This window comes from Akebia trifoliata, chromosome 14, assembly GCF_017979445.1.
Source record: "Akebia trifoliata isolate Shusen 1 chromosome 14, ASM1797944v1, whole genome shotgun sequence".
Classification (NCBI taxonomy): domain Eukaryota; kingdom Viridiplantae; phylum Streptophyta; class Magnoliopsida; order Ranunculales; family Lardizabalaceae; genus Akebia; species Akebia trifoliata.
The window spans coordinates 4,589,338-4,616,214 of NC_141388.1; the positions used below are offsets into that span (position 1 = coordinate 4,589,338).

Consider the following 26,877-nt stretch of genomic DNA (forward strand, 5'->3'; position numbering starts at 1 on the left):
TTAATTTTAATATGAATATTTTTATGAAATCTAGATGGCCGTGTTGTTGGATTGTTATTGTGATAATCAATGTGGGCCCAACGATCCTTTTTAAGATTTGAAATCTAAAAAAGTAAATATGTGGGTAGAGAACAAGCAAGAGAGAGAAACTTTCTCTCTTTTTTTAATAAGTTATATGCTTCCACGTCGTGCCTGAATCAAAACTATGTCAATTTATCAGCATTCATTTTTAATTAACTCAAGATCTAACACAAAAAATGGTTTTTTTTTAGGATTTTTTTCAAGCCCAATCCAAAGGAATAAACAAGAGGCTGGGCTGTCATTTGAGAGTAATCCACGTGGCTCAAATGTGGACCTCCGTGCAAGCTCTACCTGGTCCCTTGGTCTATGCAATCTTTTCCCCCCAATTTATGTATTTTGGGTTGAGCAAAGACTTTAAAGTGCACAGTCACTGAAATTTCATATTTTAAAATTTTTTTTTTTTTTTCTGAGGCATCGTCTCTACGGTCAAAATGTAGCACAGGTGTACTCCATGAAATAAGTACTACAGAGAATCTCCTGCCTCAATTAACATCCCTATTAACATCAATAAGAAATTTGGAGGCCCAATTTATTTTATAATTTCTTTCTTTCTAAAGGATATGCTCCTTGATCTCAATGTACTCTTAAACCACTAATGAAATATTCTTTATTTTTCTAACAAAATTTATCATCTTCATGCGCTTTAACCCTTATAGTAATGTTTTTTAATTGCTGTAATCTTATTTTCAATTTATCCTTAATGTTGCTGAGAGAACTCTTACGATGTATTTGGATTGAGTGAAATGGAGAGAAGAGAAGAGAAAATAAATGAGTTTCTCTCCATTTATCTTGTTTGGATTGGTAAGTGTGGAGAGAAAAGAAGAGGAGAGAAATGGAGAAAAAGTCTTTCAAAATATTTTATAATTTCAACTCTCTGCCTCTAAATCTTTTTTAAGATATTTTAAAATTTCAAAATTAACCTTAGTTCTCTCCCAAATCCAAACATGGTGGAGAGAAATTGAATTTCTCTTCTCTTCCCTTCTCTTATCTTTTCTTAATGCGTTTCTCTTCTCACCACTTATCTCAATCCAAACTTATCCTTAACGTTTGTATCCCAAATTTCATTACTTTCTATTTTTTTCAAAAATCTTATTTTTCATTGAGATTTGAAGCTTAAAATGCAGATAGAATATATAGGATTGAGAATAAGATGACTTACTTTAAAGAAGAAGACAAAGGGGGGTTATTGGCTACATGTTGAAGACAAGGATGTTTGGGTCATTTTCTTCTTATTTTCTTATAAAAGTTTGAGATCCAAGGGTTTTGCCATCAGTTTGACAATATAGGGGTATCTCAAATATTCTCCAAAATTTGGAGGGGGTATGTCTAAATAAAAACTCACCAACAACAAGAGAACGGCTATTGGCTCTCCAAGTTTTACTTATTACACCTCAATTTAATATATATATATATATATATATATATATATATATATATATATATAAAGGATTGAGAATAGGTAAAAGTTGGGGTGCCAATGGTAACCCTCTCTCTCTCTCTCTCTTTCTTCTTTTTGTTAGATTTTTATTTTTCGAATTAGGATTTTACATGAGCCTATTTCTAATCGTAAATAACTACTTAAATTATTTGAATTAGTATTATAATGTTTTGTAACTTTGATTAATAATTTAAGCCAAACCTTTATAATGTTTGAAGAGAGTGCTTTTGATCTTGAGATAAGCATTAAAAGAGGTTAAAAACTTAATTTTTTTAAAAATTATCAAAAACAAATTAATTCGCTTGACAGTCCAACATTTTAGTAACACATTGGATTGTTCAACGTTTTAAATGAAAGTAAATTTTTGAGTATTAAAACAAGTAATTAAAACGTTGAATAGTCTAGCGTTTTAGTCATTCAGAGAGTATTTTTTTGTAAAGTAATGTATTTTAACACATTAAAACGTTGGTGCAACAACTTAATTTGTTTTTGGTAATTTTTAAAAACATAGTTTTTTTTTTTTTTTTTTTTTAAATATTTAATCTTCTTTTAGTGATTTTCCCTTTAATCTTTAATTGGATAAATAGTGAGAATTGCTATTGGCATTCCAACTTTTACTTATTACACGCCAATTAAAAATAAAGAAAATAAGTAAAAGGTTGAGAATAAGTTAAAGTTGGGGTGCCTGTAAAATTTTTCTTATTTTTTTAATTTATTTTACTAGATTTCTATTTTTAGAAGCTAAAATTTTATATGAACATGATCATAATGGCGAAGAAATTCTGAAAATTATTTGAACGAGTGTCATAATGTTAAGATAATATTTTAAGTCAAACCGTTGCAATGTTTGAATGGTGTGTTTTAATCTTTAATGGGAGGTGTGCTAAAATAATTTAAGAAATTAAGAACTGTCATAAGTAAAAGTTGGGTTGCCAATAGCAACTCTAAAATAAAATAGAGAGCTACACGACCCTTCTTCCGCGACATAAGCAGATCTGGGTCCTAAACGTCCAAATTACGCGCGGACTGCGGAGACGTTGAATCCTTCTCCTTCATTTAATGATGTCGAAACGCGACTCTTCTTCCACGATTCCAAAATTAGCAAAGACCTCTCCTCTTCCTGTAACTCTCTTTCTCTCTCGCTCTTCATCAATTCGTTCATTCCTTAGCGAAACAAGAGAAAATCCAATTTTCACTCACCATTCAATCTCACTAATTGAATTTTGCCTAAAAACAGAGGATCTAATTAACTAATGTCGTGGTTGAGATCTGCTGTGAGCAAAGCTGTTGAGGTTGGAGGCAAGAACAACCTCACTCGCACTGTTCGAAATTACGCTGACTCTGTTGTCCAACATGCGGGTCAAGCTGTCGCAGAGGGTACCAAGATTTTTCAAGATCGCATTGTAATTTCTCAACTTCTCTCTCATTCATCCATTCTTGCCTTTTATCTATTTTCCTGTTTTGATCCGATCGGAATTGCATTTCATTTAATCATTTTATTGCTTTAAAATTCGATCAAAATATCTGATAAAAAATTATCGATATTGCGTAATAAGACGATAGTTAGATCGAGCTTAGCATAAATATATATGTGGAGAAATTAAGAAAGATTAGAAATGAACGCATTTGTGGAATTATTAGATTGAGATGATTGTCAGACATGAATCTTGCATTGTCAAGATTCTTAATGCGGAGAGTGAGAACCACCAAATTCTTAACAAAGCAGCTTTACATCGTCGAATTCGCATTAATGGATCATTTACTTGTTTTTAGTTCCACTCTTATATTTTTTCATTGAATAATACTTATTATTTTTTTTATATCTCAAGTAGTTTATATTTTATGTACCTCATCATGATGGATTGTTTCCACATCTGAATCAGTCTTGTCACATAAACTCTTGTTTTTCTCTTAGGCACTCCCCCCTCCCTCTTTTTAAGTATTTTTATTTGATATTTTATTTATGAACTCGCACAATGTTACAGGGAACTCGAAATTTTAAAAGCTTTAAGCTTACTGTTAAGGGATTGGAAGAAGTAGCTGTTTCTTTAAGGGGGGTAGAAAGAATTCAATTATTGAGAAGATGGTTGGTTGCGCTTAAAGAAATTGAAAGATTGTCTGGCATTTCTTTTGATGATAAGGAACAACCTTATGCTTCTATTGAATTCAAGGATTCTCCAACAAAACCTTCTCTCGTAAGTAAAGCCTAGTATTCTTTATTTTCCTTGTATGTCCATCTTTTTAGTTGATTATAGTAGTAATTGGATTTTACTTGTGTTTTTAATATGCTTTTCCAACTATGAGTTTGTCCAACGGTCAGTACTTAGTTGAAGGCTTAATGTTGTGGAATTGAAGCTTATGTTGATTGCTTTAATGCGTCAAATATCAAACAAACTTTGTGATCCATCGTTCTTGAGCTTCTCTAAATTAAGTACTTTTTGGGTTATTGTTAATACTTTCTCATAGTGAGCATTCCCGTAGAAGATGTTATAACATGTATAGGTGCTCAAATAGTTGAATGCTTATTGCTCAATTATTACATGAACTCCGAAAGTATAAGATAATTGAAAATGTTTCTTTCCTTATTGTTTAAATTGCTTATCCATTTTGTTTTGTTATGCACAGGTCCTATATTATGACTCTGATTTGGGGGGTGAACCAATGAACTTTCGTGATGTGTTCCTTCATAGTCAAGCTCTTGAAGGCATGACAATGTCTATGGTGAGTTAGATAAATGCAAATGATCTATGGGCATTCTTTTTTTTTTTTTTTCTTTTCCGGATAGTACTTTTTTTAATAAATATTCTGCTTTGGCCTATAAGATGATTACTTGCTATCATTAAAAGATACTTATGCAATTATGAGTGTGTGCGCGCACGTGTGCATCTGTGTGTGTATTTTTTCCTTTTTTTTTTTTTTTTGTTGGGGGGGGGGGGGGGGGGGGGGTAGCTTTGGGGGAGGATTTTCTATGAAATAACAGATGGTGATACACGATCCCTATTATAATTTTACAAATTGCATCAGCATGAGAGTTAGGTTCTTGATCAATGTGTGAAACTCCACTGAAACAAAACAAAATTTGTCACATTGGAATCTAGTATAAATCTATCAGGGAGCAGACTCCACACTTACTAGAAAATCAGCGACTGAGTCAGTACTGAAATCAAAACGGTCAAAATATCACTGAATGTATCATTAGTAGTGTTGCCCATCATCTGTTTGTGAAAATACATGTTTACTGACTTTGATTGGATTTGTAAACCTAACGGCAATGCCCAGATTTTTCTAGGAAGGAATAAAATATCCTGATTGTTTCTTAAAATGTACTTTCGATGTTTGGTGGCAGCCTAGAAAAAACCCTAAAGAATGGTCCACAAATTTTCTGTTATTGGGGTGGGCCCAAGAAAAATTTTCCATCCAAAATTCTATAATATCCACAGTGAATGACAGAGAATACTATTTTTCGTGGAAAACAGTTTCTGGGCGTAACCTTATGGAGCCTAATATTTTCTTGGCTTGGGAAAAAGTGTCTCTTTTTGCCTAGCCAAGCCTCATACTTCTTGGAGTAGACGCTACATGGTCTTTATGCACTCACCAGCTCTGGGTTAGAGGCGGATTGTTTTCTTAGTTCTACAGAAACATGATAATAACAGAATATCAACACTGTAATTGAATTTCCCAAACTATGCCTTGATAATTTTGAGTCAACCTCTCTTATATGTTTTAGTCTGCAATTAAGAAATTTATCACATTAAAATAAAAAAAGCATAAGGAAAAGCATTTCCATTACCCAGATTTTCTGTGAGCACCTACTCTAGCAAGAAGATCGTCTAAGTCACCAGTGTTCCTAAGTAAGTGAATATATATAGCCTCCTATTTACAATATCTTGAATGGTGAAGATGGCATTTCTACTGTTACTTTTATTACCTTTAATTCTTTGTGTGATGTTGTTTGAATTTTAAATTTGGCCTTTTTTACTTGCTGATCATGGAGGTTAACCGCAGGTTAACTCTTTTCTATGACTCAGATTCTTGAAGCACCAGATGAGGAAGAAGTTTCTCTACTTTTAGAGATTTTTGGGTGAGCTTGTTTTTATTCTTGTCTGAATACTTTATTCTAGTCTTAAAATGTCTGTTCATATATAGGATATGATAGGGTGGGATTTAGACTTTTACTGTTTAGTTTTTGTTGATTGGATGAGAAATTCTTCACTTTAGAATCAATGAAAATATTGTTTGATTAATGTTCCCTCTTTTTTCTCGTGATTGACTTTGTAAACTTTAGTTTCAGTGTAAAATTTGATTAGGAAATGTTAGAATTCATTCATGGAAGTTTGTGCTTTATAGAAGGCTACGTGTTATTGCAAAATTTGGAACCATGGAAGTCTGTGGAATTATTGCAAAAAATGAGCGAACAACAGAATGAGAGTAGACATGTGAAACTTTATCCACATAACTAAAGGAAATCTGCTTGGTGGAATGGTGTGGAGTTTGGTTGAGATAGTGTGTGGATTTAATAGAATCTGAATTCACTATAATAGCTGTAAAAGCTCATTTGGTGAATGGTTGTGCAAATTCGTTAGTGATGTGGTTCCTCTGTTTTGTCGTCATGTCCATACAGTTTGGCCATCCATTGTACCCTCATGACCCAAGAAAAACTCCTATAAAAGAAAAATCCTGACATCCTCTGACTGCATCTTTTGTTGGGCACTGGGTGAAAATACAAGCCAACTCTTCTTTGAGTGTGCTTATGCACGAAGTTGTGTAGACTCGAAACCTTTTTATCACTTGCATTGTTAGGCAAGTTGGGGATGGGTTACCTGAATTGCAGTGGGTCCTTGATGTCCAGAGGGGCTTCAAGAAAATTATCGTTTGCTGTCAATTCTGTGTGGGTCCAAAACATCTTATTAAATCAATTAATCATGCATATTTTTCTTGGAGTCCTTTTCCACATCTCATGCCTAGAGAGAGATGTCAATAGAGGAGCAGATTCTCTAGCTTCAATTTGTACTTCACCTAGTGAAGATTTAACCTTGTATCCATCCTCTTTTCATCCTGAACTTATTCACATCAATGGAGGATGCGAGGAGTAATCTTTACCAACAGGTGTAATTGTTTCATTATTTCAGGTCTGGTTGGTTCTACCTAACCCTGCACTTACTAGAAATATACAATTTTGAAGTAATGTACATTACATTTGCCCACTATGTGAATAATAGCTGAATACAAAACATTCTGAAAATTTCTTTAGTAAATTGTGTCTGCAAGTTCTCACACTTGAGTATGTGGAGTGTCCTTGTTATGTATTATATTATTGTGAGTAATTAGCAAAAATGAAATCCAATGAGTTAATGACCAATTGATGATCTTTTATTATTGGGTAATTTTCATTGATTAAAAAAATGTTTTAATTAGAAAATATCAAAAGGATTAAAAACATTAGAAAAATAAGGAAACCAGGCCTTGGTATAAAGGCTTGCGAATTTCCGAAAGAAAAAAAAAAGGAGGCTGCGAATATGTTAAGGTGGCTTCACAATTCTCTCCATGTGGAGAACATTTGGTATTTAGGTCAGGTCAAAAAATTTTGAATCAAGGTTTTGAGCATCTATTATCAGGCTTGTGGAAGCAAAACAGTTTTTTAAGTTCTCATGTTGTAAGCAAACTCTGATGAGTTTCAGCGGAATAAGAGCTTCATGAAATTAGTATTTGATATGTGGACTGAAGATCATCAAGAAGTTTTAATGGAGTTGGACTAAAGATAAGTAAGAAAATGCTCCATTATATGTTTGACATATTGTTTCTGCTTGGGATCAGCTTTTTCACTCAAGAGTCCTATCCTCAAGTCCTTTGGTGTCTTCTGACAACCAGAGTTGGGGACTGGATCACTTGTTGTGGTCGAGTTCTCCTTCTGCAGGGTCAGGGCATGCAATTGTCCCATGACTCCCATCCCAGGGGTGTGGGATACCCTACGTCATAAAAAAAAGCCGATAGGAAGGTATGAAGGAAAAAATGGTATCAGATGGTGAAGTTGGCTGAATGGCATGTATACAAGTATGGAAGATAGTGTCTGAGTGAATACATGGATATCGGAGGGAGCCAATCAGTATGTTTCTCGCAGGGAGGCAACAAAAGTGGATGGCCCATGGTGGACAAGGTACTTCAACTTTCATTATCAGAGAGAAGGAATAGGAGAGAGATAGACATACCACAATCAAAGAGTTCACTAAACTTATGAATGATATGGTCAGCAAAATAGGATCAAGGCAGATTTCCCAAGAAAAGGCACATAGGAGTCGGATACTTGGGAAGCCATTGGTAAGGGAGAATCGTAGAAGCCAAATGCCGATTATGATTTCTTGGGTGGAGTTTGGAAGATTGAGAAACAGTCATTTGTGATTTAGTGGATAAGATCGTAGGTTGGGAGGATTTTCAGAGTTCTGTAAGAGCAATGCATAATCAACCTTACAACTTATCCCCATGAGTAACAACAAAAGACTGTTCTTTGCTAAAAACAGGGAGGACATGGATTTTTTTTTTCACCTTAAGGAATCAATAGTAAAGGAATCAAGAACAACATTTAAGGCCTGTTGGGCTCAGGTGATGGAATGGCTCCGGTGGGCTCTGATGGGTTGATATGGATAGAGGTGGATGGTTTTCCATTTCAAGAAAATGCATGTTTTTACTAAACAACATAATTTGGATTAATTGAAGATTAAAACATATTTTGACGTAATGTTTTTTTTCCCATTTTTGTTCATTTTTCCAATGTCTCATTTCACTTATTAAGTGCTGAACGAGAACAAGATCTTTAAACCTCATTCTTCTCTCTCTCTCTCTCTTGTTGTAGAATTTGTCTTACAGGAGGGAAGGAAGTTCACAATGTGATTTTGAGCAGCATACAAGAGTTGGCAAAGGCATTCGCAAGCTACCAAGATGAAGTATTGGTAAGGAGCACACGACCCTGAAAACATAGTCTTCTATTTATTTATTTTTTAATTATTAGCATTTCATAAAAAATTGTGGAAATTGTGAGAATCTTTCTAATGGAAATTTTTTTTCACCTTACTCATTTTAATGGAACTAGAATAATAACACGGTACTCTGCAACTTCAAGTGTTATCTCATGGTTACTCAGTTGCTGCAACTTAAAATCTTTCTTTGCCGATTGCTACAATTTGAAGCTCTTTTTCCTCCATTCAAATATACAGTTTACTGATCTAATCCATGGTTTTTAAAAAAAGTCCATAAGCCCATTCCTCAGACTGAAAAAACACTTTTTTTTTCTTGTTTTTAGCTCTGTTAGCGTAGATATTCTTCTTCCCTTTTGAAATCTTGTTTGATGGATTTGTTTGACATTTCCTAAGAGATTCTATTTATGTTCAAGAGAAGAAAACCTACAGTTCAGGAATTCAAAATTCAGTTGCCTTTTGAACATGGGGGTTTCACTGATTATTTCCAGTTTACAGATGGTATAAATTAATTTTGTTTCTCCATATATAACTCAATGACATTTGGTTGTATGGATGGTTGGGATCAATCATCAATAGCCCAAGTCCAATTGGATTTGGATTGGTCGCAAAATAAATAGTTGGCATGCAATAAGGAAAGGGGATATTGAGACAATTCTTAATGGGTATTATGATCTTGTGAAAAAGGAGTGATGTGCTCATGATCTAGGTCGCGTTCTATTATGACTCATGAGTCAATTGCGGTGGGCTCTGGTCAAGGAACTAATCCATGCATTTCTTAGATGGGTTTTTAGTAATAAAAATTGAACTGCACAAGGTAATACAAACATTCCCTTCTATTAGATCACAACCTTTTATGCTTAGTCCATGAATTTGGTGAAGATTACAAAATGTTAGTTTAACATGTTTTTACTTCTATTTGCTTGTAACTTCAGTTTGTTGCTTGACATTTAATCCTGTTCTTTATAGGAGATTGATTTATCTGATGCTCAATTATCATTTATTTATATTTGATAGGTTCCACAATCATTTTTTATTTATTGTTCCTAAGTTCTAAAGAATAGTTCTTAATATATTATTCATCTATGTAGTAAAATGTACAATATGGTTAACAATCTGTGGCATATGAAGATATGCAAGTTTGTTAACCTAGGGTTCTTTTTCAGGTAAAGCGGGAAGAACTGCTCCAATTTGCACAAGGTGCAATTTCTGGGTTGAAATTAAACGCTGATCTTGCAAGGTGGTTAAAAATGTTATTTGTAGAGTTCTTTTGCATTTAGTTATACAATTCCAATTCCATACTTTTCTATTTCCAATACAAATATCTCACCTCGAGTGTCTAACTTTGCATACATGTTTGAACATTTTCTCTTTTCTCTTGAGTACTCTATGAGTATTGATGTTTTACTCATATTTACTGGCTCATTTCTGTTGGAAACTGGGTACTAATTTCTATGAAAAGAGAAAGAAGAAGTCTGAGAAAATTTTTGATTTCGGAATTGAATGCAATAAAAAAAATACTTAACCTTTAATTATAGGTTGAGGCATGCACAAAGCATTGTCCTAAAATGAATTTTGCCCTTGCTATGGTACCATAGTTCTGTAGGCACCCGCTCTGCAGGATACAACAACCCACATTCCAAGGGTGTACTCCAATCAGAACGTAACTTCGAACTCAACTAAATTGTGTGCTCTCACAATGCAGGATATATGTATATTAATGGCGATTAAACAGTGAAAAATAAAGAGAAAAGGAGATGAGAGAATTGTGATTTAATTTGACTAAGCAAAAGAGTTTAAATAAAAGGACTGTTTGGATAGTCACAAACCTCCTCGCTTTGTACTGATTCAGAACATACACGAAATTTAGAAGAAGATACACAACACCAACGTTAAAAAAAAAAACGGTTAGGAATTTTCAATAAAAATTTGTAGCCGTCGGGTGCTTGGTTGCCCCTTTGCAAATTTTTTGTAGGTGCCTGGTTGCCTCAGGAGAGTACAAATCGATTGTGCATTCTATTAAGAAAAAACCCTCTAATTGAGCAGACTTATGTAGTCCATTAACTCACTACAGACAAACTCAAAATCTTGAAGGGCAAACTTTGCACGATTAGCAAAGTTTGACCAAGATAGAATCTATGGAGTGCAACTTTCAAAATGACACACTAAAAGTCATCTATAGAATCATCAGTGCTATGTGACCAACAACTTGGGCAATCAAGAAACAACATGGAGCTGAATGTTGGGCAATCAAGAAACAACTTGTTCATAAATATAGAATTGTAGAGATGAGGATGTTGAGATGGATGAGTGGAATGCTCAAGGAAGATAAAATTAGAAATGATCAAGATCAGGAAAATTAGAAGTAGCCTCAATAAGTGATAAACTAAGGGGAAGTTAATTGACATGGTTTGGTCATATGCAACAAAGACCGATGACAATTCTAGTTAGAAGGAACATGCAAGTTGAAGGTTCTAAGATTGTAAGAGGAAGACCAAAAAGGACATAGATTGATGTAGTAAAAGCAGATATGAACACGTTTGAATTAACATAAGACATGACATTAAACAACATTGAATAGAGGAACAAGATTCATGGAGCCTGCCCTGAATTCCAAGGATAAGGCTTTGATGATATGAGGCATAAGTGTTCTTTTTTCACTTTGACTTCAGCTTTTTGTGATTTCAGATACGTGGGTTACATTGCTTGGTAAATGTTTAAGTTATTACCTATTAAGTAGGAAAACAAGTTATTACTATTGATTGATTTTCTTTCTATTTGTTCCTGGATATGCTTTCTGGTCACAGAGTAGATTCTGAAGCCTCAACTCTGCAGAAAAAACTTGGTGGAGTGAAGGCATCATTGGCGCCTTCAAGTGAGAATCAAGAAAAAACAACTCTAGAGGTGAACTTGACAGGTTTTTTTTTTCAAGTTATATATATGTGGTAATTAGTAAGACTGCAAGGAGGATTTCAGGTAGAAGGTTCACAGAAATATCATGGTAATTTTAAAATTTCTTTTCTAGATCATATGTCAGTTGATGGGAGTCTAGAGACAATGTCATTTACATCTGCGAAGAAAAGTTTTAGCATGGTAATGGGGTCTCTAGGTTATTGGTCTTTAAATCATCTAGATCATAAATTCAATAACTATTTGAGACCTAATATCGTTAATTAACCATGAGGTATTTTATACCATGCTTGCTTGATTTCCTGTTTTTAAGTAACTTTTAAAACTCTGGTTGTTCAATGGTGATTCATGATTTTGTTTTGCCTCCTTCTTCTTCTCTCTCTCTCACTCTTTTAAGTTTTTGTTCTTTAGGTGTTGAGATACACATCGATATCATATTCAAAGTGGCTGGTGCTGCCACTGTATTTGATACCTAAAATGCCATGTCAATGTACATGAGTTTGACATTGATGTACCAATATATCAAAACTCTTTGAAAATGACAATTCTTTGGAAGAGTCTAGCTAATGCTCAGTTTTTAAGATGTAGTTAAAATGGTTGAGTAAACATTGTTCAAGTTGTAAACTTTCTCATTGATTAACTTTCCCATGTTAGGAATCAATCTAGTTCAAGTTTTTAAGATTCTTCATGCTAGTGCACAAGTACCTGTAAAGTTTAGAGTCCTTTCCATGTTCCTTCTGTATCTAATCCATATGAGACCATCTTACTGTTTTTCTGCATTTGTTTTGTCTGCATACCTACTTACTACAACGCATGGGTTATGCTATGACCATGTGTTCATGTAGGCTCTAAAAGAAGCACTAGAAGAAGTTCAATGTTGTTCCAGATTGGAAGCTCTCTTATTGAAGAAGAAATCCCTAAACAATGGGGACTCACCTGAGATTCATTCTCAAAAGGCATGCTTCCTTTTTCTTCTTTTGTGTTTTTTTTTGTTTGTTTTTGTTTTCATGTTTCCTATATTCCAAATGGAAAAGTAAGGCCACAAAAAACATCCGATCCTAGACTATTCCTATTCTATTACGAGAGAACATTAGGTCCTTGTTTTCTATTTCTCCCTGAACTTTCTCTAAATGTGGTCAGAAAGCTTTATCTCCACCTTCTTTCCATGTATATTTTTACCTATTGATCATGGGGGTGGCTGGGATGATGCATTAAGTGCTTGTCTCAGCTTTGTTTCAATTTGTCTTGCCATTTTCTTCATATACATTATATAAAGAAAATGGCAAGACTGAGACTTACCTGGATACCAAGAATGTAAACGATGTTGATCTATCTATAATTTTGACAAGGATCAAATATCTTTAATTTGTACTTGATTGCTATGGGAATGATTTTCCTTTCCTTTATACAGATCTTTAATATAATTCTTCACTCTTGTTATTGATAAAAAAGATTTTGACGGAGAACAATATTTTTGGTCCTGCTATTTGTTCTTATTTTGTACCAGGGTTACAAAGTAACCTCTCTTTCTTTTTTGGGTAAATAAAAACTTTTATTAATGGAGGACACGATTACCTCAAAAAACAAACCAACCACCACTAAATCCTCTCATCACTTACAAGGTCCCACCTAAAAGGAAAATCCTCAAAAGAGAAACCTCTAAACTCCTTATTTGGCTTACACCAATGGTACATAGACCCAGAATACCAAAGATGGCTTCCTGAAGAGTGCTCCTTTCCGTTGAAGACCCTCCTGTTCCTTTCTTTCCAAAGACCCAAACAAACCAAGAGGGGGGCAAGATTCCACGAAAACCTTTCTCTACCAGCCATGTCCAAGGGCCTCCAACTTTGGAAACACTTAGAACCGACCTAGGGAAACACCAAGACACTGGAAACAGAAAAGAACAAAAGACAATATAATGGGAAAACTTGCAATGAAGAAGCAAATGGTCCAGAGATTCCCCGCTGGATTTACACATAAAGCAGGAATTCACGGAGACAAATCTCCTCTTATATGCTTCACCTTAAAATTTAAATCAACAGAATCCAATTGACATTTTTTCACTAATCTAGAATAATTGATTTTTAGTTGTAGTTCTTTAAATTTCTATTACCAATTTCATATGCTCAATTAATATGCAGATTGATAAGTTGAAGGTCTTATCAGAATCTCTTGTGAATTCCAACTCGAAAGCGGAAAAGCGTATATCAGATCACAGGTCTAAAGTTGTATATGAGGTTTATTGTTTGTTTCTTATTTTGTAAGGTTTATTTTTCTTGAATCATGTAATTTTTTTTTTGTCTCAGAATAATGTGCTGTGTTTCTCAGAAACAGATTACTACGATGCACTCATGCACCTAATAATTTCCAGTCATGACCATGTTATAAATTAAGTTTTCTGCTAATCACTTTAGTCTGAAACTTGCCCAACGTGGCTGATGCCATGTGATGGTATCATGTAATTTAATAGTATGTGCATAATACAGTAGTTAAACAATTAAAATGACTTGTTTATTGTAACATTCTTTATGCCCACAAGACTGGCTGCAGCGTAAATATTCAGGAAAGAAGAGACACACAATTATTGTAATTCTTATGATAAGAAGATATATCTCAATGCTTCTTTGTTTTATTTTATTTATATCTTAAGATGAAAGAATCTATTTGTAAAGCAATCCTGAAACCTACAGTAAAAGATAGACCAAAGAAAGAAAAGCCAGCTATCGGAATTGAACCGATGACCATCATATTACAAATGCAATGCTCTAGCTTTCTTTATACTAAATAGCTATATGTAATATGAAATAATCTGGCATTAAGAAAAGATGAACTCCCTTAAACGGCATCCTAACAGCAATAGTTCTGTTAGAAGCTATTCATCTGTTACACGAACGTACTTGTATTCTGGTTTTTCTAACTACGGGAAGGTATGTGTGCATATTGGATTTATTGAAATGAGAAACGTTCAGAGGACATGGCTTTCCCTGCCAGATATAATAAAATTATTCACTCTTACTGAATAAGTTGCTCTATCCAAATGATCTTTACTGTCATCTTCGGGGCTGAATTCTTTTGTATACGTTATTTCTAATTCCTTCCTTCTATACTCTTGAGTAGGCTTCAGAAAGAAGAGGCGCTAAAGTTTCGCATGGCCAAAGCTGGTGAAGTTATAGAAATTGAGAAGGTACACCACTATCGAAATTATGCTCTGTTTTGTTACAACGATTATAAGATGCCTGAATGTACATAAGTAAGATAATTATTTGCGGATTTAGAAACTGTTTGGAACTAAATACCTAAGATAATTACTTATAACTATGGATTTAGATTGGAATGCCTGATTTCATGTATCATGGGTTATGTAGTAAGGCTGGGTTTTTTTATGACAATTATGTATCCAAAGAACTGCTCATCATATGTATAAGTTTGTGGATGATGGGAATTATTCTCTTACGTATCAGAGTAAAAAGAAAAGACACGAAATTTGTTGCTTGATAAGTTTAATATGTATAGTCCTACCTATTTGGAATTTGGATATAAGACTTGAGAAAGTATACGGCCTATGAGATCACTATTTTATTACATGTCCATTCTACAGAAATTGGCTTCTGAGATTTCGACTCTCGAGAAGCAAAGAGATGAACTCGAAGCTGAGTTGAAAAAGGTATTGTCTTCTGTTCATATTCTTTTTAAATATTAGACTCGGTACTTGCTTACTAATTTTTGTTGTTCGAAAGCAAAAATGGCTGCACTAATATTGATGAAGAGGATATATAATATTTTATGATTGGGGCAACCATTGTAGATTAATGTCTCCTTGACTGCCGCTCGTGCACGCCTTCACAATACCAGAGAAGAGAGAGAGCAGTTTGACGAAGCAAGCAATCAGATTGACGCACACTTGAAATCAAAAGTATTATAATATAATGTTTTTGCCTTTGTACCAATTTTTGGAAATGTTTTTCATAGAACAGTTTAGCCCTTCTCATCAGTAAGATATTTGAAACATGCTGGCTTTTAAAATTTCTTTGAATATAGGAAGATGAGCTGTCAAGATCCATTGCTTCTTGTAGAGTAGAAGCTGATGTTGTTGATGCATGGATCAGTTTCCTGGAAGACACCTGGGTTCTCCAGTCCTCGTACACAGAAGATAAGGATAAGCAGGCCAAGTAGGTACATCTGTTTTGTGTTTTCTTCTGGGTTCTATCATATTATATATATTTTTTTATGATTTAGTTTTGCTTTGTGTTCACACTCTATTGAACCTTGTATTGCCGCTAAGAATGTCCTGAGTTTTTAGTTAACTTTTGCTTGTTTTAATATTCAAGTGACGAGTTGGAGAAACATGAAGACTATTTTATGAACTTGGTCATTCATCACCTCTCTAATTACAAGGTACACAATTTAATAATTAAAGTTATAGGTCTGTTCGCCAACCAATACCTAAGGGTGGAAATTTTCATATTTTGGTATTAAGCATTTTGTGTTGTGTAGGGAGATTTGGAACCTTCAATCAGCCATATCAGGACATTTGTGGAGAATTTGAGGAATTTAAATGAAGGGTAATATAGTTTTGTTGTATAGGAATGGTTAGTAATAGTTATAATTCTTCCTCAAAACCCTTTCTTCGTACTGTGCCAGGTCAGAGAATGCAACTAATGTCGATAGTGGGGATACAAAAGTAATTAACCCACGGAAAAAACTTGAAGAGGAATATCTGGAATCTGAAGCAAAGGTATGCATGTGTTTGCTTAGTCCTTTTATGAAGCTTCTCTCTCTCATCTAAAATAGCTAAGACTTGTCCCAAAATTCGAGTTATCCGAAAGCTGAATTTAGCAGGTTTGGATCCTTGGAGTGCATCCAAATAAAAAAGAGTCAAATATGTTTAACCGACACGACTGATCTGAATCTAGGGATGTATGTGAATGCAACTCAACCTGACCGACCGACCTGATGGGTTCGGATATGGTCCTAGTATGGTTCGAGTCAAAACCAGGTCTGGGTCCAAATCCAAATTTTTTTATCTGGATCTGAATATGGATATTCTTAGATCCAAATTGAATCTGACCCATTTTATCACCCCCCCCCCCCCCCCACCCCCCTATTCTCTCTTTTGTGTCCCCCTGAGCATGCAGACTTGCATGAATGTTTTGTCTTTTTGTTGATGAGTGATTTTCTATATTTTTCAGTTGATAATTTCTCTCAAACCTAGATTCTCCTCGCCCATAAGAAAAAAAATTCCTTTTTTCATCAAAATTTTTACTAATTCCTCTTAAATTTTCTTTTGAAAGCCTATGGATGTCATTTTCAATGACAACCAAGTACAAAAACAAATTTCTTAATAATTTTTCATGTTTTTGATTTACTTGGCTCAGGCAATATCATTCATGAAACATTTTACTCATTTGTTCTCAGATAATAACCACATTCGGTGTAGTAGCCAACATGAAAGAGCTGTTTTACACCCAACAGGGAAAAACATCCAGGTATTATCATCATTTCAATTTTCTACTTATACTCTTTGATAAATGAACCTTGTATATGTACTGTCGTGCATATACATCCAATCTCCTGAAAACCTGAAACATGATCCTTGATGTTGCAGTAAAGATGATCCTAGGGTCAAAGAGCTTTTCGATGCAATTGAGAAAATAAGAGATGAGTTTGAATGCATTGAGAGACCAACTCTGGAAATAGAGTCAAAACCGAGGGCAGAGACAGCATCTGACAAGAGTTTGCAAAAGAATCGATCTCTTCCTCCTGCACAGTTTTTTGACACAGTGACATCCAAGAAAGATGAACCTCCTCAGACCTCTGTGCCTAAGGAAACAAAATCATTGGATCCCAAAGAATTTGCAAAACTGGAATCGGAATATGGGAAGATTAGCAAAAACAACTCAGCAGAGGAGATCTCCGATTGGGAGTTCGATGACCATTAAACAAAATTGATTTGAGGTGTATAATAACCAAGTCAAAGTTGTGTACACAAGATGTAAGCTGCATGCAACTCTCTTGAACGTAATTTTTTCTTCTACATTTAGCGGCATATTTTCTTTCCATGAGCATAGATAAATCTATTCGTTACAGGTGTAAGTTTCATAATGTGAGTTCTTTGGAACAGATGGGAGCTTTTTTTTTTCTTTTTTCTTTTCCACTTTTACTTAGTTTTGAGAATGTGGTCATTAGGGCCATCAACGGATTGAATCAAATTCAATCTGGGACCAATCTGGTAAGAATTGGATTGGATTCAGAATCAATATGACCATTTTTTTTTTTTTTTATTTTTATTGTTATTATTATTATTTTTTGGGTGGGTGGTTGTTCAAACGGACCTGGAGGGTGGCCCCAAGAAATTCATAGCTTTGTGGGGTTTCAAACACTTGATCTACTCTTCCTGAGGACCTTATCAAGGATCGGCTAGCCACATGGCCACCCTTTGGGATTGATTCTGAGCATGTTCAATTGCTGTAACTTGTAAGATCTGAGCATGATTTTCATAAGCGATTTACTGGAATCTGTGTCTATTGAAATTGATGATTTGTCTCGACAGATACTGATGAGTCAAATCTTTCTTATTCAAAAAATTGTTATATTATAAGTTGCGTTCGGAAGCCCTAAAGAGAGTCAAACATTTTTAAAAACATGGGTTAGAAGTTTCAGAATGGGCTGAATTTTTGTGAGGATGAGCTCTAATTAAAGAATCGTGGACTGCGTGATTCTTGTAAATCACTTTTGATAGGATTAGAAGTTTTGGAAGAGGCTGATTTTTTTTGAGGATGATCCCTATGGTGAGGATAATACGTTGAAAAAATGTTTGACTCACTTTAAGGCTTCTGAACGCCACCTTAGATGGTATGGTCACAAAAGTATCAGTTTGTATTTATAGACTTGTGATAGGGTGACCTTAAAGGAGATACACGGGGATACCTTGATGTGGGGGCACACGCATCATGTCTGCAGAAGCATTTGACTCGTATCGCCCCCACTGAGGGCACTCCAGCATTGATCTTATATATTAAATAATAAAGGGCATTGAGAATGGATAAACTTTCTTGTTTTAGTCGTCGCACGGATTGGGGAGATTCCTGGTGGACTGTCCTATATTCATATTGATAGAAGGTGATGGAAATTATGAGTTGATTCCCCAAGTTCTCCACTCAAAAGGACCGAACCACTTTTATTATTAAAGTTATTTATTAGTGAGGGTCCGTGTTGGCTTGGTAAAGTATTTTGCTTAATGTAACGTTGACATTGGTCATTTCCTTTCATCATCGACTTATTAAGAATTAAGATCATATTTGCATTTAGATAATAACATACTATTTAAATCATTAAAAGTTAATAATTTATTAAAAAATAGAAAAAAAATCAATTGGTTCAATCAAATATTTAAATTATTAAAAAATAATAATTTTTATCAAAAGAAAAACATGAACTTTCAGACACCAGACTTGGAAACGAAACAAAATGACATTGGTTAGGTTAAATAAAGGGTATTTTACAAATACCCCCTTGTAAAATTGGTGATATTAGGTTTACCCTTTTGAAAAATGCAAGATTGGGCTTAACCTCTTGATTGTAAGTCAATGTTGTTTTTTCTTAATGTTTTAATGGTGAAATTTTGATTTTTTTTTTTCTCAACATACTCCTTAAATACTTAGGTGTAATGATTTTCTGACGCCTCCATCACAGAATCATAGAGCATTTGCCTCGAGATACACAAAACAATAAATCTAATTCTTGTGTATCCCAAGACAAATGATCACAACTCGTACTTAAATTAATAAATTAAAATTTCATTATTAAATCATCAAGAAAAAAAAACCTTGAATTATAGTCAATGGGGATAAACCTAATCTTGCATTTTGCAAGGGGGTAAACCTAACACCACAAATTTTATAGGTGGATATTTCTAAAATACCCTTAAATAAATTGGATGACTTGGTCAATTTAAAAAAAAATAAAAATGATTTAACTATGATTAATGCTAAAGTGACCTCAATGAGGAACACACGAGGAACATCTTGACGTGGTGGTGTGCGCATGCCCGTAAATGCATTTCTCCAAGATACGAGTAAAACGCATCTACAGACATACACACACTACCACATCAAGGTGTCCCCTGTTGAGGTCACTCCAGAAAAATAGATAACCAATTCAGGACTCCTCAAGTTTTTAAGCAATTTAAATCAAAGTTTCGCATGCATTTGCCAATATATGCAAGATTTTTTGCATGCTATTTAAATTATGTCTTGATTTATGGTCTTTTTTCAAAAGTTATTGGTTTTAATACACAAGCATAATTATTTTTAGAGTAAATTATACTTTGACCCCATGTAGTTTGGCATAATTTCATTTTAACCCCCTAGATGAGGGGCATTTTAATTTTTGTTTTAACACTTATTTTTTAATATAAAAAATAATATAAAATGAGAGGGTAAAATAGTAAAATAACATCTGAATTTTAACCCCCTTAGTGAAAGGGGAGGTGAGTGCAATTATCAAAATATTAAAAGGTCAAAATGAAATTATGCCAAACTATAGGGGTCAAAGTGTAATTTACCATTTTTTATTCTTTTTGAGAGCTACTATTGTCACATCAAATTTTACTAATGCCACACCAATTCCTATATAAATCACCTGATTTTTTTTTATTACATAAAAAAGTCAGTTGTGTGATGTCCAAGAGTTTTGTCGTTTGGCGGTATTCAAATTTTCCTGACAACCACCACCACTTCAAAGGGTGCTCTGCTCTTCACAAACACACACACACGAGAGAGAGAGAGATGGCTAGAAATCTAGACTTAAGTGAAGATGCAGAAGCAGAAGAAGTAGAAGAAGAGTACATAGACATGGAAGTCAGTTCTTTCTCCACCTACTTGTGCTACTCCATGATCTCCTCTCCTCCACATTCCTCATCCAAAGAATTTGAATTTCAAATGTCTTCATCAATCTCTCTTAACAAAGAACCCCCAACAACATCCCCAGCTGATGAACTCTTCTACAAAGGGACTCTCTTACCTCTTCACCTCCCTCCACGTTTACAAATGCTTCAAAACCTCCTCCTCCATAATAACTCCTCACCAAACACTACTACCCATCACAACAAAACACAGCCCTTTGAACAAAACAACCCCACCACAGCTATTATTGCTCCATTTGAATCCTCCAATATATCTCCTTCTGGTCCATGTATGGTTACAAAAGAAAAAGAACTGAACCCAGATGAGAATATCTTCGATTGCTCGACTGAAGTACGCAGTTTCATCAAAGATAACAACCACAAATCTTGGTCCAAGAAGCTCAAATTTATCAAGAAATCCTCTCTGGGTATAAAGCTGAAAACTTTATTTACTAAATTAGGATCTTCTGATCAGGTCTGTACTAAAGCTGTGAGGAATGGAGACGAAGAGTCCGAATGGAATGCAAACAAGTCCATGAAGGTGGCAAAGAAAAACCCATTTGAGAAAATTGAGAGGGAAAGATACAAAATTCCAAGTATGATTGATAATTGTGCTAGTATTAGTAGTCATAGGAAGTCATTCTCATGGGCTATGAAGAAGAATTTAGCGACTAAGTCTTCATCTTTATCATCGTCCTCGTCTTCAGTATCTAGTGGTGGTAATTCAAATGGGTTTTATGAGATAAATTTGCTGAAGAGAAGCAATAGTGTGAATTCGGAGATTGAGAATTCAATTCATGGAGCCATTGCTCATTGTAAAGAGTCTCAGAAGCTGTTTTGTCCAAGAAAGTCTGTAAGTGAGGTTGGGTTTTGTTCATTGTCTGCTTCAAGGATTGCAGCTTGTGAGAATCAAGAAAGGCCAGGACTGTGTAGGGGATGGTGATATCTCAACAAAAAAAAAAAAATGCCCATTTTGAGGGGAGAGAAAAATTGAGGATTAACTAGAATATTTGATATGTTTGAGATTCTTAACTATAATATTTGATATGTTTGAGACTCTCTCTCTCTCTCTCTCTCTCTCTAAATTGAGGATTAACTATAATATTTGTTTTTGTGGGGGCAGTTTCTCTATTAGAACAATCACCAATAAATTTTCGATTTGATAAATAAAGAAAAACTAGAGATTACTCTACTTATAAATGTTGTCACTTCTTGATTTACTTATCACTCTTGACTTCGCTTTTTTTTTTTACTAGAAAGTGAAGAACAACTCTTTAGTTTTCCCTTATTTTTAATTAATTTTTTCTTTGGGCATGTGGTAAGTATGACCCCAAAAATTGTGCGACGCCAGGCCCAAATTGAATTGCATGATCAAACCAGACTTATTCAAAACTTATCAAAGGATAAGCTGAGAACCGGGCTGTTGACACCCCGTGTATTAGGACATTGAAGGTGAATATAGCGAGCTTTTTTTTTCCTTTCTATCGAACTACTTTGTCTAATGAAAAGAGTTCATGGTTGGACAATAGTACAGTAATCAAGTTTGGATTCGGCAATTCAATTTAATTCGTACAAATTGAGAAAAGTTTAGAAAAATTGCAGGAAATTTCGATGATAATACAAATGATGTTTTTCGATTAATTTCTTCCCAAAAACTCATCGACTTCAACATCCCTAAAAATCTTATCTTGTTTGTGAGATTTGAAGGATGGAGAAGATAGAATCTTACGGTGTGTTCGGATTGAGAGAAATGGAAAGAAAAGAACAAAAAAAAAAAAAAAGGAGTTTCTCTCAATTTTTCTTGTTAGGAGTGTTAAGTGACGAGAGGAGAAAAATCATGGAGAGAAAAATGGGCTAGTTTTTCCTCTCTTTTTTTCTCTCCAAATCGGAGAGAAATTGAGAGAAAAGAAATGCTTATGATTAATAAGAGCACTAAAAATTACAATTCTACCATTTTTTCTCCTGAAACATAAGTTTTTCTATTGTTTAATCAAACTAAGATGGAAAGAAACTGCATTTCTTCTCTCTCTCTCCTCTTTTCTTTTGACGAGTTTCTTTTCTATTCATTTCTCTCAACCCAAACAAAGCGTTAAGGTTCAATTGAGGAGGCTTAATTTATTGATGCACTATGAGATTTTTTCCTATCTTTTGGAAATTTACGTCACAATTTGTTACATGGTCCATGGTGGTCTTACAAACTCTGCACGTTTCCATATTTCTCAGTGGGTTGCAGGACATAAAATGCACCCATTCTCTTGTTTTTCTTACCTCTTTTTTCTTTTTCTTTTTTCTGGAGAGCTGCTATTGCCACACCAACTCCTATGTAAATCACTAAAAGAATTGCACACTGTTTGGTGTGGCAATAGTAACTCTCTTTTCCTAACATGGGTTATTTCTGCTTTTACAATTGATTTTGTAATCAAAGTTAGTTAACAGAAAATTATTACTTCCCCTATGACTGGAAAAGATAACTTTGCACATTTTCCTAAGAAAAGGGGAAACCTTGTGTTAAAAAAAAAAAACAGTTACCTTTTAACTATACTCCAAAAATGTTAAAGGAAGGACCTTCAACTTTAACAATGTCAGGCTTTTCAAGCATTGTTTTTGTTGATTATCGATATCCACCCAAGTTTAAAGAAGAGAGTAATTTGGAGAAAAAGAAAAGTTACCATCACTTCCTTTTGTTTGATAAGTAAGTACAGTGAAAACTAGACTCTTTTGACAGTAGTACTAGTTTTGCTGAGTGTTTGTTTCAAGCTTTACCCAATCATCCATTTCTTACAAAAGTCTGTTATGCATATTCTCATATTATAAGAAGGTAAATGATTTCACCTTTTTACCTTTGTTCTTCAAGAACATTCCTCTATTATCACCTTTTCTTTTTAACCAAAGAAAGAAATTTACTAATCTTCTACCCATCACCAACCATAATCAGTTGTAAGAAAGATTACATATCTAAACTTCATGTTTCGGATTGATTTTAATACGACGATCATCAGTGTGGTGAACTTACACCACAGGTTTTATTCACAAATTAACATAAACTTTTGCAAAGAAAGGTATCATTAAACAACAGTAGTTTTACAAAGAAGGGAACAAAAGTAAAAAAAAAAATGACTCTGATTAGAAAAAATGAAAATTAACATGTGAGACACCTTCTTATGTTAATCATTTTCATAGAAACCCACTAAAAATAATAAGATTCCTTCATTGATAATTAAATAAAAGGGAATGGAGATCTTCCAGGGCAGACAAACTTCCTTTCAAGAGCCTTCTTTTTTTCCATTTTTTCTTTTGATTTAGCAAGTAGGGTAGTGAACTTTAAATCAAGTGAAGATGTTAGCCAAATTATTGACAAAGAAAGTATTTAGAAAAAAAGAAGAACAACTGTTTGAAGTTCTTAAGCTGTACAAAAAGAGCTGATAAGAACTTTAACAAGGACCCCCAACATCCAAGGCTTCCTAAAAAGGTTTAGAATCTTTTTCCTTAAAATTACATCAGATTGTCCTTTTTCTCTTCAGATTTCCACGATGAACAGAAAAAAATTGCAAAACAAATATATTTATGAATGATCATACACATACCCTCTTGGCTTCATATACTTAACAGTCACTCTATATCATAATTGAGTCTCTCAAAGTGGTAATTGATTTATAGCTACACCTAATGGGATTTGATTTATAATTCTAGGGATTTAGTGCAAGTTGAAGGCTAAACCAAGCCTGAGAAAGAATAATATAACTACTTCAACTTCAATGCGCATCATCATTAAAGTCCCATCCCAAAAAATTTAAGTTAGACCGGAGAAATCGTGTTCCTCCATTTAGAACCTTCATTTTGCAAATTCTTTCTAACTTAAAATAATTTTAATTCATTCATTTTTCTTCCTTTCTATTGATGAAAGCTTGATTGGGTTCTCACTTGTTGATCTGGGGCCTTCAAAAGATTGGTGGTTGCTTTAGAAATAGTAGGGGTGAATGGGTTCATCTAAGGTCACCTATAGTAGGAAGCTTTGAGTGTCTACCACCACTACAATAGTGACACATGGAAATGTGAGTCCAAGGCTACTTAAGGAATTTGTTCTCATTCTTGAGAAACAAAATGCAAAAAAAGAGGGAGGGGGAACCAGTTGCCAAGGTACACGTTGCACAATCGTACTGTTATTTGACGCTTTCATGTCCAAAACCTTGTGACACTACAAGAATCTGGTGAGAATAATTCATTTCTTCTCTGCCCATTAGTAGGGAATGTGATCTCAGTTCTCAATCAACCCCTTTGTTTCCTACAAGGAATTAAGTAGCCTTAAGTCAACCTTTACGCAAACTCTTCTACATAATCATAGAGATTCACGATTTAATAAGTCAAGCCTTCTAAAGACCAATGTTTCTTTCCTCACTAAAGTTGAATAAATATATATATGTGGCACTGCTTGAACAATAAACAAGTGGCCTCAATTCAATTTCGCTTTAACAAATTGCATAAAATGTGAATTTTCTAGCTTCCCAATTTCTTAAATCCAAATAATATGATGGACTTCATCGGTCACAATTTCTTTGTCGCTCTCCATGTCCGTTCCTCATAAGCAATATGTCAAGCTTGTGATAAAGCAAAGATGATTGATCACCATTTAACAAGCTAAGATTTCCAAAGAAGAATGTTGCTTTCAATGATAAACCCAAACAAATATAAGTGGTGCTTGAACCAAAGAACAAGTGGAGCATGTGAGTGCTGTCAGGGGAGATGCAAAGCAACTCACTATTATCTTGCAGATATGGTTATAGAGTACCAGAACCTTTTTTTTGGTAAGGAGCTTGTCACCTTTAAACTGTCTGCGTAATTTTACCCAGACACACACCATTCAAATGTATGTCCTTTAGTACAAATTATACTGGCCATTCAAAATTTGGAAAATAAGAGAGAAATGGGAGAAAACTTTTAGATTTCCCCTCTCCTTTATTCATCTTTGTAACAACATGGACACATGCACTCGTGTCCAAAAACTGATACATAGTGTCAAATAAATCTAATTCATCAACAAATCAATATAGTTTCTCCCATCTTAATGTGTCTAATGATGTTGCTATAACCGTGTCGCTGACACAAAAATTTCTTAGAAAATGTAAGCCCACCACAAGTATTTGAAGTTGAAACCAAGAGAAGTATCAGATGCATCATTGCATATTGTCGAAGCAGTATACTATGTGTTGTGGACACAATATTTTGGATAGAATAATGAAATTTGATGCCCCTCTGACATACGCCCCCATCACAGAACCGTAGATCATTTGCCTCAGGGATACACAGAACTATTAATCTTTTTCTTGTGTATCCCAAGGCAAATGATCTACGGTTCTGTGATGGGGGCGTATGTTAGAGGGTGGCGTCAGATTATCACGACTCTTTTGGATAACACATAATGATAATGATGATGATTAACTGTATAATAAGCTGCTGGGATTGCTGATTCCACAAGCACTGAGTTATCGAACTCATTAAAAACTGGTTTACCGATAAAGAGAGCGGGGGGGGGGGGGGGGTTGCAGCAGTCGTAAATTTTGTGATTATTCTCATTAAATTGCATACAATTTAAAGTTGAGGTGAATTCACAATGGGTTTATCTTCATTACAAATTCAATATTACATCTTCATTCTTTTAGGGTCTATTAATACTTCTAGGAGGGAATATATCTTCCCACCCTATCCTCCATGAACATATATTATTCTCTCCTGATTACTCTCTCTTAACAATTAAACCCATCTCTCTTTTTGACATTTTCTGAGATGCAATTACACATAGGAGTTAATTTTCCTAAAGAATTTCATTTTACCATGAAAACGTTTTCTCTGCAATCATTCAGATTCTTTGACCTTATCCTGCCTAGGAAGAAAAACAAAGGAAAAGACAGAAACCTTAAAAAAAGAATGGAATGAAAATGAAATTGAACATCCTGATATTAGTTTGTATAAATGTGGTTGTGAGTGTGCCCAGAGAATGAGTGAGACGTTTGAGTAAAGATTCTAAAATGTCGTTGTGAGTGTGCCCAGAGAATGAGTGAGACGTTTGAGTAAAGATTCTACTAGAATCTTATAAAACGAACAAAAGAACCAAAAAAAAAAAAGCAATTCAAAATGGTCGGCATAGATTTGAATATGAAGGCACCACCGCATACAGGAACACTCGAGTGCTGCCAAAATTACCTGAAGAGAACATGGGTTGTGTACCAATGTTTAGGCATCCCCATGTGGGTTGGATCATGATTGCCTCTTTGATTGCTGGTTACCCCTTAAACAAAGTAGGGTGGTGTTGCATGATCACACGAAAATGCCTGAGGCTAACTTGTTGTGTGCGTCCAACATTGAGAATAGACGCCACATCATAAGCACCGTGGATGTCGATTACAAAAGGTGGTTGTGTTACAATACCAAAGACAAGGACTAGAATTTTCACACCATTAACACCAAGGTGTTTTTCGTGAATTAATTGGAATTGTATCACATGTGCACTTAGTTACTAACTAATATTCTTTAATTATATTTTTAACAAAAATAATGCGGAAGCATACAGTCGTTCCGAGTGG

General features: G+C 34.5%; 1 protein-coding gene and 1 pseudogene across 3 annotated transcripts; both read left to right on the forward strand.

Annotated features, from left to right (window-relative positions):
• The first annotated feature begins 2,505 nt into the window (after window positions 1-2,505).
• LOC147385683 (uncharacterized) lies at window positions 2,506-17,454 on the forward strand. Of its 3 annotated transcripts, XM_086422578.1 has the most exons (19): window positions 2,506-2,641; window positions 2,757-2,922; window positions 3,505-3,714; window positions 4,145-4,240; window positions 5,548-5,600; window positions 8,367-8,463; window positions 9,654-9,727; window positions 11,295-11,391; window positions 12,243-12,353; window positions 13,539-13,615; window positions 14,515-14,581; window positions 14,996-15,061; window positions 15,203-15,310; window positions 15,436-15,566; window positions 15,726-15,792; window positions 15,892-15,959; window positions 16,039-16,132; window positions 16,813-16,883; window positions 17,003-17,454. In XM_086422578.1, exons 2-19 carry the CDS (start codon window positions 2,773-2,775, stop codon window positions 17,334-17,336), a joined length of 1,971 nt encoding a protein of 656 aa, XP_086278704.1. In that variant the 5' UTR covers window positions 2,506-2,641; window positions 2,757-2,772; the 3' UTR covers window positions 17,337-17,454. The 3 variants fall into 3 exon arrangements, with proteins under 3 accessions (XP_086278704.1, XP_086278703.1, XP_086278705.1); XM_086422577.1 differs by having other exon boundaries at window positions 2,506-2,922; XM_086422579.1 differs by lacking the exons at window positions 2,506-2,641; window positions 2,757-2,922 and having other exon boundaries at window positions 3,673-3,714; window positions 5,525-5,600.
• Window positions 17,455-20,052: 2,598 nt separating this feature from the next.
• Window positions 20,053-21,454, forward strand: LOC147385684 (putative membrane-associated kinase regulator 4 pseudogene; annotated as a pseudogene).
• Window positions 21,455-26,877: the final 5,423 nt, after the last annotated feature.

What these genes read in the sequence shown, in the direction of transcription:
- LOC147385683 (XM_086422577.1), top strand. Translation starts at nt 2,773, where the DNA reads ATGTCGTGGTTGAGATCTGCTGTGAGCAAAGCTGTTGAGGTTGGAGGC. An exon ending in AAGGCATGACAATGTCTATG is followed by an intron (nt 4,241 to 5,547) that starts GTGAGTTAGATA and finishes TCTATGACTCAG; the next exon opens with ATTCTTGAAGCACCAGATGA. An exon ending in GCTACCAAGATGAAGTATTG is followed by an intron (nt 8,464 to 9,653) that starts GTAAGGAGCACA and finishes GTTCTTTTTCAG; the next exon opens with GTAAAGCGGGAAGAACTGCT.